Below are 13215 nucleotides of genomic sequence, written 5' to 3' on the forward strand. Positions count from 1 at the left end.
ATTCCACTGCCAGGTAATTGTATTTTCCCGGGAGATTCCAAAGTGCAGCAAAGATTGAGAACCACTTTTCTAGGAAATCCATACGCTCAGTTCCAGACACAATGACTTGAAGCCAAAGGACAGAACAGTTTTGCAGATCAGAATGTTTGCAGGGTTTTTTTTTTTTTCATTATATTTCATGACCTTGGATATTATCAGGGTTTTCTGGGGCCAAGTGATCATTTATATCCACTCAAGATTTATTTCTAGGAAATCAGTGTATCTTCGACACATCTTCAAGGGCTCCATTTGAAAACGACAGCATATGCGAAACATACACTCTAGAGGGACACTAGCCTGCAGGCACGCGTACGCTTTTATGCCTCCAAGTTCAAAGAGCAGGGGCCAGCGGAAAAACAGCTGCAGGAAGACTCCAGGTGCTTACTTTACTTTACCTAGGAGATTGAGGCAAGCTGGGGATGGTAATGGAAAGCTGTCCATGTGGCCTGAAGACATGAGTGCCCAGCCGGTTTCTTGACAAATATCATAGAAAGGGTTTGATCCTTGCAGTCACTTTATAATTAGCAAGATGCCTTTGCCAGACCTTTGAGGTCAGTGTGGCTGGGGCTGGAGGACGCGCCAACGGTGGGAGCTCGGGTCAGGGCAGCTGCCGCTGGGGCATGCTTTCCTGGCCGTCCTTCCCCGGGCCCGGGCATTTCATCCGCTTGGCAGGGTGGGGAGTCACTGTTGTCATGGAGACCCGTCAGCTAAGGCTTCAGGATGGACAGGCAAATTCTGATATCTCAGTTTGGAGGCTCTGTATGGATGCCAGTAAAATAGAATTCAAGGAATCGTGTTTACTAAAAAAAAACTGAAGGTGTTCAAGAGGCTATTTAGTGTATTCTTCATTCAGAATGAATGTACCCGCCCTGTACTAGGCACTGCCCAGGCAGCTGACTGCCTCACAGTCCCCACTCCCTGGCAGCTCCCAGTCCTGTGAAAACACAGGCAGGTGAACAGTTACAGCAGCAGGATTTAACACTATGGCTGCGTGAGAACACAAAGCTATGGAAGCATGCAGGATGGGGGGGCATCCTTACGGAATGAAGAGAGGAAGGGAGGCAGGCAGGAAGGAGGAGGGTAGAGGCTGTGGGAGGACTCCCCAGAGCAGGAGAAGGAGCGGGGTCTTGGAGCATGAAGGAGTTAGCCAGGCAGAGGGACAGCTGAGAGAAGCCATGGGGATACGAGAGGGGATGGCAGGTAGGTTCCTGGGGCTGGATCAGGGGAAGGGGGAGGAAGTTCAGGAGGTGGAGAGGATGAGGGAAAGACCAGGATGGGCAGCCAGGCTCAGATGTGCAGGTTGAAGGGGGGAAGGGGAGCCATATCCATGGAGGATATCGAAGATTTGTCTATTTATGGTGGCCATTGTACGGCAAGGGTCAGGAAAGCATCTTGACAAGGGACATTTTTTCTAGTTTGTGCAAAGGTGCTGCTTAGGGTGCTGGCAGCCTGGCAGATTTTGAAGGGGTTACTGTGTCACACACGTCAAAGACTTTGGGTTGCGTCCTGAAGGTGTTGTGTCACCCTTGGGGGATTTAAACTGGCAAATGATACGAGGTGAGAAGGTTGGCGTTTAAGAAAGATCCCTCTTGATACCAGCTTGGAGAATGGATTGGAAGGGAGCAAGATGGGACGCAGGCAGCCTGGTTAGGAGGCTCTATAAATAATCTAGGCAAACAAGGGTGAAGCCCTGGATGAAGACTCTGGAACTCTGGAAGCAGAGGAAGATTCCAGGGACTTTCCTGAGGTATAATCATTACGACCCATTGGGGAGGTGTGGGGAGGTGAGGGTCAGGCAGACGTGAGGGGGCCCTCATGGTTTCTGACTCTGTGTGGGACTGTTTGCTAGGTAAGGAAGAGGAAATGTTGAAAAGTGATTTTCAGAAACAGTTTTTTTTATTTTTTTAAATGTTTGTTTATTTATTTATTTATTTATTTATTTATTTATTTATTTATTTATTAAAACAAATTTTTTTTAACGTGTATTTATTTTTGAGACAGAGAGAGACAGAGCATGAATGGGGAAGGGTCAGAGAGAGGGAGACACAGAATCTGAAACAGGCTCCAGGCTCTGAGCTGTCAGCACAGAGCCCGATGCGGGGCTCAAACTCACGGACCGAGAGATCATGACCTGAGCCGAAGTGGGTCGCTTAACCGCCTGAGCCACCCAGGCGCCCCCAGAAACAGTCTAAAAAATGCATAGGTACCAGATGCCTTCTTTCTGTTCACAGATGGTTATAAATAAGGATTCTTTGGGCCTCGATGCCAGTGGTAAAGTCCAGTTTCTTACTGAATTCCGGTGCTTGGTTTCAATGCCAAGACAGTAACCGAGAGTAAAGCTTTCCCTTCCCTGTGGACTCACATGCTGGTCTCAGGGTTCCTGGAGGGTGAGAATGGAAACCGCAAAACCTGTCGTGACCTGGGCTCAGAAATCACATCAGAGCATTTTCACTTCCCTCTATGGGTCAAAGCACAAGTCGTGAGGCCATTCAGTGATTTCAGTAATTAAAGTGTTGTGAAAGAACCAACAGCAACGGGAGAGAAGAGCCGGGGTGGGGGGGGAAGGGGAGGGCTTGTGTGGGTTGGTTGGGGGAGACCCTCCTAGGAGAGGAAGAGAAAGAACCGGAGAAGGGCATTACAGGCAGAGGGAACAGCCAGAGCAAAGGCCCTGAGGTGGGAGAGCACATGTTTGAGGGATTGGAAGCACCCTGACTGCTGGGGAGGCCTTGGTCCTGGAGGATTAAGTGAGATCACCCACCTGTAGCCCCCAGAACCATGGCTGGCACATAGTAGGGCTGGATTTATGTTCATTTCTTTTCTTGTAAAAAATGGAAGGTAGAAATATGTTTGATTCAAGATTGTCATTAGGTAGGAGTCTATTAACTTGAAGTTTTACTGTACAAGGCTAAGATTTGGGAAAAAACAAAGTATTTCCACAGGAGTAGGTAGGTTTTTTGTTTTGTTTTCTTTTGTTTTAGAGAGAGAGGGAGAGAGAGTGCAAGCAGGGGAGAGGGGTTGAGGGAGAGAGAATCCCAAGCAGGCTCCATGCTTAGCATGGAGCCTGATGCAGGGTTTGACCTCATGACCCTGGGATCATGACCCGAGCGGAAATCAAGAGTCGGACACTCAACTGACCGAGCCACCCAGGGATAGATGTTAAAAGAGTTAGCTGCTTTGGAAACGAGTGCCCACCCTACATATTTCTTAAAGGCATCTCTGACCTTTTCTTAATATTTGTTGTTTTTCCCTTGAATATGTAGTGTTCTAGGTCAAGAATGTCTATAAGCCACAGATAAGTCACAGTCTAAGTTTCCGTGACAGAAACCTGAGGGAAGGCAGAAACTGCAAAAGGAACAGAGGCTGGAGGCCCCTCTGAGAGTCTCTTCCCCTTGCAGGGTGTGACTGTAACTTGGAAGGAGTTCTTCCTGAAATATGCGATGCCTACGGAAGGTGCCTCTGCCGCCCTGGGGTCGAGGGCCCTCGGTGTGATGCCTGCCGCCTGGGTTTCTACTCCTTCCCTATTTGCCAAGGTAAGTGTGCCACACATAGCACGGTGATCATTAGTCCCTCCAGAGGAAATGCAGAGGCCCTGGCTGCCACAGCTGTGTGGCCTGCAGGTTAATAAGTGAGTCCCCTGGCTTATATATTCGTGTTACATGTGACTGTCTCCTTACCTGGGCCACGTCACCTCCCTTCTTTTGTCTTCCGCACCCTACCCCTCCTCCTCCCTGGTGGTGAGCACACGGGCTCTGGAGCCAGCTCCCTGGGTGCGGATCCTGGCTCTGGAAAGAGCTGGTATCTGCTCAGTGTTTGGGAACCTGCCGGCCAGACAAGGAGAGGAGGTGGATCTTCTGGGGAGGGGGACCAGCAAGCACGAAACCACAAACGTCTTCCCGCTCCCCAACTTGTTCTGTGTCCTCGTGCCTCGTCCTACCTAGTAAGAGTCGCTGAAGGGGATGGAGAGTGGGAAGAGGAGGTGTCTGATCCAGGCCCTAGAGCAAAATAGGAAGGCAGTAAATGTTGGGTGAATGAGCAAATGGATGCAAGAACTTGCTGGAGAGCCCCCCTGTCTGCCCTCCACTGCCTGCCGGTGTTCTTCCCCAGTAGAACAGGGAAGGGGAAGGGAGAGAAGAGAGGATAGGATTATCAGTTGGGGCTCAAGGCAGGAACTACACCACTCCAGGTATTATAAACAGACAGGGACTTGCTCCGGGTACTTGGGTGCTCAGCTGAGTCCTTAAGGGCTGAGCAGCAGGCTCCAGGCGGGGCTTCCAAGGAGACTCTCCATAGAAAGGCAGAGTGTTAAGCCCAGATTGCAGTAGTGCAGCTAGAGCATAGAAGGACTGCAGTCCCACCACCTCCACAGCCATCTCTTGGTCCCCAGGAAGCCACGCGGGACTCAGCTACAGAAATGCTCAGTAGGTGCCGGAAGGCGGCCTTCTCCTTACTTCCCACCCTTCTAACCTTATTGGAGTACTTCTTTGCAAAACCAAGTTGACCTCCAGATGTCCGGAACCCAGCTCTAGGAGAATCTGGGAAGTGCTGTTTTTAGCTTGCCAGCCCCTGAGCACGGTGGGAGGCCAGAACCAGTACTGAGCCCTCTCACCTGCCAGGTCAGACACACTGGGAAACCGTGGAGGCCGGTGCAAGCAGGACCGAGTGTCCCCGCGCTGGAGGCTAACGTGGTGAAGCACCACAAGGTTCACACTAGGTGTCACTTGGGGCAAGTTGCCTAGCTCCTGCGTTTCTCAATTGCCTCATAGTAATGCAGGTTACAGATGCACTGACTGTAAAGTTCTTCAAGCCTGGGAAGCTCTCACTTGTAGGGAAAAGAAAACGCTTCCTTTTCCTCCTGGCCCCCCGCCGGCGTGCCCTGTTCCCAGAACTCTATCCTTTGCCCCTGCCTCTCAGCTTTTGCCACCTTGGAGCCACAGAAGCTTCCCCTCAGCTAGAGAAATCCAGTATTAGCAGTTGGGATGCCCAGTGTGTTTCTCATGGAACTATCCGTAGGGGCCATGCTCCTGTTGGAATTGTGTGAACCACAGTAGACGTAGATTCCTCTCAACTGGCTCCATGGTCTGGCATGGGAACCTCATTCTTGCTCATAATATTGTTCCTGGGGAAAGATATCCCAAACCATGAAGTTTTGCACACAAGTTAGGGATGATTACATTTCTGTTTTAAGCCAGAGACCCTGAGTCTGTCATGGACAGAGTGAGGAATCAGTGGGAGGGAGAGGGAGTAGAGACCTTACATTTCAGGTGTCCATGAGGGCCCAAGTCCAGAGGAGCTCATGGTAGGAGAAAGCCTTTTCAGCAAAAGCAGGAAGAGGAGGGTTAGGACAGGCAGATAGTTTCTCTCTTTCCCTTCCTATAACAGGAAAGCATTTTCTAGCTGCCCTTTGTTTTGTTGACACTCCCCCAGTTATACCTTAAATATAAATTGAGGGCAAGGAGTGGACAGAATGTCTCATGTTAATTTCCTAATAATCTGTTGACATTCATGTTAGTTCTGCATCAGCTGCCATTCTTGTGGTTGAAAGTATCTCAAAGCTTTTCTTTCTTCCTCCTCTTTCCCAGCCACAACTCCAGATTCATTCTGCTAGAATGAATTACTAACCCAACCTAGTCATTCCCTTGGGCAAAGCTATCAGGTGGTGCCTTTGTGTATATAGATATAAAGGTAGAGAGTAATACAATATTTTAAGAATGCACTTTTCCACGTTTCTTCACCACTGGAACGAATTCATCTTGAGGTGGGTAGAAAATGCAAAGGTGTATGCAGGACAAAGTGGAGGGAGGTGGGACTTCTGGAATGACAGAGTAGAGAATTCAGTGGACCTCTCTCCAACAAAACAGACTTTAACTGGTAAAGAATTTTTAATAATCATTTAAATTCTCTGGAAATTGTCCTAAGAGTTAACAAAGAAACATTTATTTAAGAAAATCTAGGGGCGCCTGGGTGGCGCAGTTGGTTAAGCGTCCGACTTCAGCCAGGTCACGATCTCACGGTCTGTGAGTTCGAGCCCCGCGTCGGGCTCTGGGCTGATGGCTCAGAGCCTGGAGCCTGTTTCCGATTCTGTGTCTCCCTCTCTCTCTGCCCCTCCCCCGTTCATGCTCTGTCTCTCTCTGTCCCAAAAATAAATAAATGTTGAAAAAAAAAATTAAAAAAAAAAAAAAAGAAAATCTAAATATTCGGGTGCCTGGGTGGCTTAGTCATTTAAGCATCCAACTTTGCTTCAGGTCATGATCTCACGGTTCATGAGTTCAAGCTGCACATCGGGCTCTCTGCTGTCAGCACAGAGCCCACTTTGGGTCCTCTGTACCCCTCTCTCTTGGCCTCTCTCCTGGTTGGGTTCACTCTCTCTCAAAAATAAATGAACATTGAAAAAAAGAAAGCCTAAATATCAGAACGATAAGTCTGTGACATTTGAGCTCCATTAGCCCCTCCACCCCAAGTGATAGTGCAGAACCTGCTTAGGATTCTCTTTCTCCCTCTGTCTCTGCCACTTCCCCACTCATACACACTCTCTCTCTCCCCAAAATAAATAAATATTAAAAAAATAAAACTGCTTTTGAATGGCTCAAATGGTTGATTTAGCTGACCAAAATAGTTGTTATAAATATGTGTAAAGAGCTAAAGGAAGCAATGCTTAATGAATTAAAGGAGGGTGTAATGATAAAGTCTCATCAAATGGAGAATATCAATGAAGAGAGAGAAATTCTTTAAAATAACCAAATGGAAATTCTGAAGTTGAAAAGTATAATTGAAATGAAAAATTCCCCAGGGATTCAGTCATAGATTTGAGCCAGCAAAAGAGTCAGCAAACTTGATGGTAGATCAATAGAGATGATTCAGTCTGGAAAACAGGAAAAGAAGGAAGATAAATGTACAGAGCCTCAGAGAAATGTGGGATACCAAAGTGCACTGACATACACAGAAGGGGAGTACCAGACAGAGAGGAGAGAGGAGGGGCCAGAAAAAATAGTCAAAGAAATAATGGCAGAAAAACTCCTTGTATCTAATGAAAAACAATCTACACATCTAAGAAGTTTAATGAACTTCAAGCGGGATAAATCAAAGAGATCCATACTCAGGCAATGCATAGTTTAAGTGTTGAAAAACAAAGAAAAAATCTTGCAAGGGCAAAAGAACAATAACTCAGCCTATGCAAGGGAACCCATTAGAATGTTAACTGACTTCTCATCTGAAACAACAGAGGCTAGAAGGTAGTGGGACCACACATTCTAAGAACTGACAGGGAAAAATTGTCAACCAAGGATTTTATATCCATCAAAATTATCTTTCAAAATTAAATAAAAATAAAAATATTTCCAGATTAACAAAAACAGAGAATTCGAGGCCAGCATACCTGCCTTACAAGAAATACAAAAGGAGGTTCTTCAAGGCTGAAAGCAGGTGACATGAGACAGTAGTTGGAATCCATGTGCAAAATACAGAGTGTTGGGGAAGGGAATCATGTAGGTGTTTTGGTCCGCTTGGGCTTCCATACCAGGATAGTACAGACTGTGTGGTTCAGACAACAGACATTTATTTTCTCACAGTTCTGGAGTCTAGCATTCTAAGATCAAGTGCTAGAAAATTGATTTCTGGTGAGTACTCTCTTTCTGGCTTGCAGACAGCTGCGTTTTCCTTGCAACCTCACATGGCCTTTCCTCTGTGTGTGGGCAGAAAGAATGAAAGAGAGAGAGAGAGAGAGAGAGAGAGAGATCTGGTATCTCTTCCTTTTCTTATAAGGACAGCAGTCCTATAGGATTAGAGCCCCACCCTTATGACCTCATTTAAGCTTAATTACCCTCTTAAAGGTCCTATATCCAAATACAGTCACATCAGGGGTTAGAGCTTCAATGTATGAATTTGGGGGAACATAATTTATTCCCTAACAGTAAATATTACAAAAGATAGTATAATTGCATATTTTTATCCTTTCTTGTCTTGACTGATTTTAAAAGAAATTGCACATGACTGTATATACACACACATATGTGTGTATATTGGGTGGGCCCATAACATACATAGAATATATGTACATATAGGTGTGTGTAAGTCTATAACATACAGAAATGTGATATGTTTAATAATAGTAGCACAAAGGAGATAGGACAAAGATAAGAATTAGAATAAGGAAATGACATCAAATCTATGGAAAGAAATGAAGAGAACCAGCAAAGATAAGGATACTCTCTACATATGTATGTTCTCTCTTCTGTTGGCTTCTTTAGAAGATACAGATTATATAAATAATTTTAACAACGTATTGTTGGGTTTTGACATATATAGACATAATATGTATGGCAGTAATACCACAGAAACAAAGAACGGAGTTACATAGGAGTAACTGGACCAGTTCACTGGAACTAAGTGAATATCAATCTGAAGGAGATTCTGATGAGATGTATTTTGTAAATTGTAGGGCAACCACTAAGACAATAACAAAATAATTATTCAGGTCATTAAAGAAAGTCAAATGCTACACTAGAAAATATCCATTTACTACAAAACAAGGCAATAAAGGGTGAATAGAGAAACAAAAAGATGTGAGACGTAAAGAAAACAAAATGCAGAATGGCAGAGGTAAATCCAACCATATCAACAACAACATTAAATGTGAGTGGATTCTATACCATGCCATATGCAAATTTTTACCCGCAGTGGATCCAATGCCTAACTGTAAGAGCTAACAAAGCCTGTAAAACTCCTAGAAGAAAACATAGATGTAAATGTTTGTAACCTTAGGTTAGGCAATAGTTTTTTAGATTTGACACCAAAAGCACAGGCAACAAAAGGAAAAATAGATATTGGAGTTTTAAAATAACTTGTTTCAAAGGACACCATCAAGAAAATGAAAACACAACCCATAGAAGGAAAGTATTTGCAACTCATGTACCTGATAAGGCACAGATATACAGTATCAAGAAAGAACTCTTACAACACTATAATTAAAAGACAACGTAATGAAAAAATGGACAAAGGATTTGAATAGTTTTCCAAAGAAGATATACAGTGGACTAATAATCACATGAAAAAGTGTGCTGTATTGTTAGTTACTAGGTAAATGCAGATTAAAAGCACAATGAAATATCATTTCCTGGCCACTATAAAGGCACGCAGTAACAAATGTTGGGAAGGATGTGGAGAGATTTGAGCCCTCATACATTGCTAGTAGGAATGCACAATGATAAGACCATTTGGAAACAGTTTTGCTATTCCTCAAAAAGTTAAACCTAGAGTTCCCATGTGATCCAGGAAAGCCTACTCCTAGGTATATATATCCAAGGGAAGTGAAAACACAAAATCACATGGTAGCTTGTATGTGAATGTCCATGGCAGCATTAGCCAAAGTAGCCAAGAAGTGGAAGCAACCTAAATGTTCAAGAGCTGATGAATAGATAAATAAAATGTACCATGTCCATATTATGGAATATTATTGGGAATAAAAGAATGAAGTATGGACACCTGCCACAACTTGCACGGACCTTGAAAACGTGATGCTGAGTGAAAGAAGCTAGTCACAAAAGACCACATACCGTATGATTCCATTTATGTGGAATGTTGAGAACAGGCAGATTCATAGAGACAGAAAGTAGACGAGTGGTTGCTTAGGGCTGGGATGGAGGTGGGGGGGAGGTGGAGATGGGACAATGGGGGTTGCCTGCTAATGAGTATGGGGTTTCTTTTAGGGGGACAAAAATTATTTTAAAGTTAGATTGTGCTGACGGTCGCACAACCTTGTGAACATATTAAAAATATTAAATTGTATATTTAAATGGACAAATTACATTGTATATGAATTATATCTCAATAAATCCAACACATTAAAATGGGGTATTTCCTCTCCGGTCACCCATCAGCCTGATCCCTCTGTACATTTGCACCCATCTCTCCTGGTAGCTTATTTACAACAGTGATGAAATAACATGCATTAGAATTTTGGAGTTAAAGAAATTGAAATTACTTATTTTACGTCAACTGATCTGAGATCCAGGAGAGTAAGTGAGAACGAGGTAGTCGCAGGGTGATTGATGAGTAACACCATGTTTCTTGACTCCCAACCTGGCATACTTAAGGAATTATATTCTCTGCCTTAACACCTGCAGTGCCTAGAGGTCCCAGGATCTCAAAAAGTATGAGGACAAGGCTTCCAAGACTGCAGTTTTTACACTGCAGGTCACACATTAGTGTATGGAGAAGTCATGTGAGTAGGGGCCAGCATTAAAGTGAAACAATAGACTAGAAATTATTAGAATGCATTATAAGCAGTCATGGAAAGAAATGTTTTGCAAAGTTATTGTTCATTGTTAGCTTATACTTTAATAAATATCTGTTTCTATATCTTTATTATCTGTCTGTCAATCTGTGTGTATATTGGGTTACAGTGTAAAATTATTTCTTAATGTGGATGTGGCTAAAAAAAAAAGAAAATCTCCTATGTTAAGTAATCCTGGAGGATTTGTTTATGATTCTGAGCAGATGGTCACTTTTCTTTCATTCTGCTCTTTGCTTCTGGGGCTTCAGACTCTCAGATAGTTACTGCCTGAAATTGGAGCATTTGGGTGAATTTAGGATCCCTCTTTCACCTGGAAACCGTTGCTCGGTAAATTGTATCAATCTTCTGATAAATCCATTTCATCTGTGCCGTATACATTGCGTAATTCCTTCCTAGACCCGTCCAAGGGGCAGGAAACTGCTCTGTCTTATCTTTTACACGCGATCTATAGGACAGGGGCAAGGACCAAAGGGCTTGAGGAACTCATCTGAGATGCACATTCTGTTTCATCTTCAACCCATAATCTTGCCTTTACTCTTCTGCCTTAACCCCAGCAAGAAGGAGGGTAGGAAGGTAGAATTATTAACGCCCTGAGATTTGAGTGGGTTTTGACTCAATGATTGCTCTCCTACCTAAGAGAATGGCAAAATGCCCCAGAACTTACTCCTGTGTTTATCTAGGTGCAAGGGGACAATCACCTACACTGAATGAAGTTGAAAAGAGCCACAGGATTGATTTAATTACAGTAGGAACTGTGCTTTTTTGATACACTAATTGCATGACATTCAGGTGCACCTTTATGTGGTTTAATTTACCACATAAATTTACCATTAGTTTCTTTTTTGTTGTTTGTTTATTTATTTTTGAGACAGAGAGAGAGGCATCGTGCTAGCAGGGGAGGGGTAGAGGGAGAGAAGGAGAAGGAGACACAGAATCCGAAGCAGGCTCCAGGCTCTGAACTGTCAGCACAGAGCCTGATGCGGGACTCGAACTCACGAGCCGTGTGATCACAACCTGAGCCGAAGTTGGATGCTTAGCCGACTGAGCCACCCAGGAGCCCCACCATTAGTTTCCTTAAAGGGACTCCATGATTCTGTTTTGTTTATAGGAACTGTGATCATTAAAAAAAATTTTTTTTTCTAATGTTTATTTATTTTTGAGACAGAGAGAGACAGAACATGAGCGGGGAAGGGTCAGAGAGAGAGGGAGACACAGAATCTGAAGCAGCCTCTAGGCTCTGAGCTGTCAGCACAGAGCCTGAAGCGGGGCTCGAACTCGTTAACCGTGAGATCATGACCTGAGCCGAAGTCGGACGCTCAACCGACTGAGCCACCCAGGTGCCCCCAGAACTGTGATCATTTCTAATGCTTTGCCTACTTAAACATGGATTTCTGTAACAAACTTCAAACTCTGGCCATTCTTTTCCACTTAAAAAATTACTGTTTTTAAATACATGCTATAATTCTTTGAACTGCAGTAGAGTATTATTCCATCTAGTTGGAATTTGGTTATCTGGCTCCTGTATCTGGAGGAAAAATGAGAACCAAGCAGTAAGATCCCTCAACGACTATTGCCTCTGTAAAGTAAAAAAAACAAACAAAAACACCTCCAAAGACATGCACTAAAATCCTTGCATTTCACTACTAAAAGCATCCTGTAAGCCCCCTCTTACCTATGCCTGTCTCTCTTTTTAAAAAATAATTGTACGAATTTGGTTGTTTTCTAAGCCAAACCCGTGGTGAACTAGAAACATGAAATTAGAAGGGAGGGAAAAATTGCTAAGGCAAACACACTAACAGTAAGGGAGGAAACGGAAAAGCAGACACGAAACTGAGGAAGAATAGCAGCTTGGGACCATTTAATGAAGAGCAAATAATCCTCAACTCAGGAGGTACTCAGAGTGTCACTATTAGAGTGAGTAAATGAGTATTATGATAATGGCTCTGGATCATGATGAAGGGGTGAAATTATGTCTAAATATCTGTTTCAGAAGGAAGGAAGATCCGTAATACATTTTTAAATTTTCTTTTCAACGTTTTTTATTTATTTTTGGGACAGAGAGAGACAGAGCATGAATGGGGGAGGGGCAGAGAGAGAGGGAGACACAGAATCGGAAACAGGCTCCAGGCTCCGAGCTATCAGCCCAGAGCCTGATGCGGGGCTCGAACTCACGGATCGCGAGATCGTGACCTGGCTGAAGTCGGATGCTCAACCGACTGCGCCACCCAGGCTCCCCGATCCATAATACATTTTAGTAAGAGTACTGTTTAGTGGGGCGCCTGGGTGGCTCAGTAGATTAAGTGCCCGACTCTTGATTTCAGCTCGGGTCGTGATCTCATGGCCCTGGGATTGAGCCCTGTGTCAGGCTCTGTGATGGACATGAAACCTGCTTAAGATTCTCTCTCTCTCTGCCCTCACCCACTTGCATGTTTTCTCTCTCTCTCTCTCTCTCTCTTTATCAAAAAAAGTACTATTTAGTAAGAGTACTTTTACAATGAGAACATTTTGGTGATCACAGAGTCAGTTATGACTCTGTAGTTTCATGTAACAGAAAATGTAGCCTAAACCGGCTTAAGGCATAAAGAATTTAGTGGCTGTAATTGACCTGTCCAGGCATATTTGGTTTCAGGAACAGATTGATCCAGGGGCTCAAAAGATGTGGGTGGGATCTGTTTTTCTCCATCTTGCAAGTCTGCTGTCTTGTAGATTGGCTTCATTTTTAGGTCTCAGATGGTGGTAAGATGGTAGCTGACACTTGTTAGGCATTGCTGAGGCCTGAATTGTGTCCTCCTCAAATTCATGTTTACGTCCTAACCCCCAGTGTGACTGACTGTATTTGGAGTAAGGAAGTAATTAAGGTTAAATGAGGTCAAAGGTTGGAACACTGA

The 13215-nt window shown here is 44.0% G+C and overlaps 1 protein-coding gene across 7 annotated transcripts in view; it reads left to right on the forward strand.

The window, feature by feature from the left end:
- The window catches only part of LAMA3 (laminin subunit alpha 3), a 273867-nt gene that overhangs the window by 102440 nt on the left and 158212 nt on the right, over positions 1–13215 (forward strand). For all 7 annotated transcript variants that reach the window (XM_045041820.1, XR_006588064.1, XR_006588063.1 and 4 more), the window contains one exon: positions 3435–3569. In XM_045041820.1, the coding sequence (XP_044897755.1) occupies positions 3435–3569 (135 nt within the window). The remainder of the gene's footprint in view (positions 1–3434; positions 3570–13215) is intronic.

Source organism: Felis catus, chromosome D3, assembly GCF_018350175.1.
Source record: "Felis catus isolate Fca126 chromosome D3, F.catus_Fca126_mat1.0, whole genome shotgun sequence".
In the NCBI taxonomy this organism is placed as follows: domain Eukaryota; kingdom Metazoa; phylum Chordata; class Mammalia; order Carnivora; family Felidae; genus Felis; species Felis catus.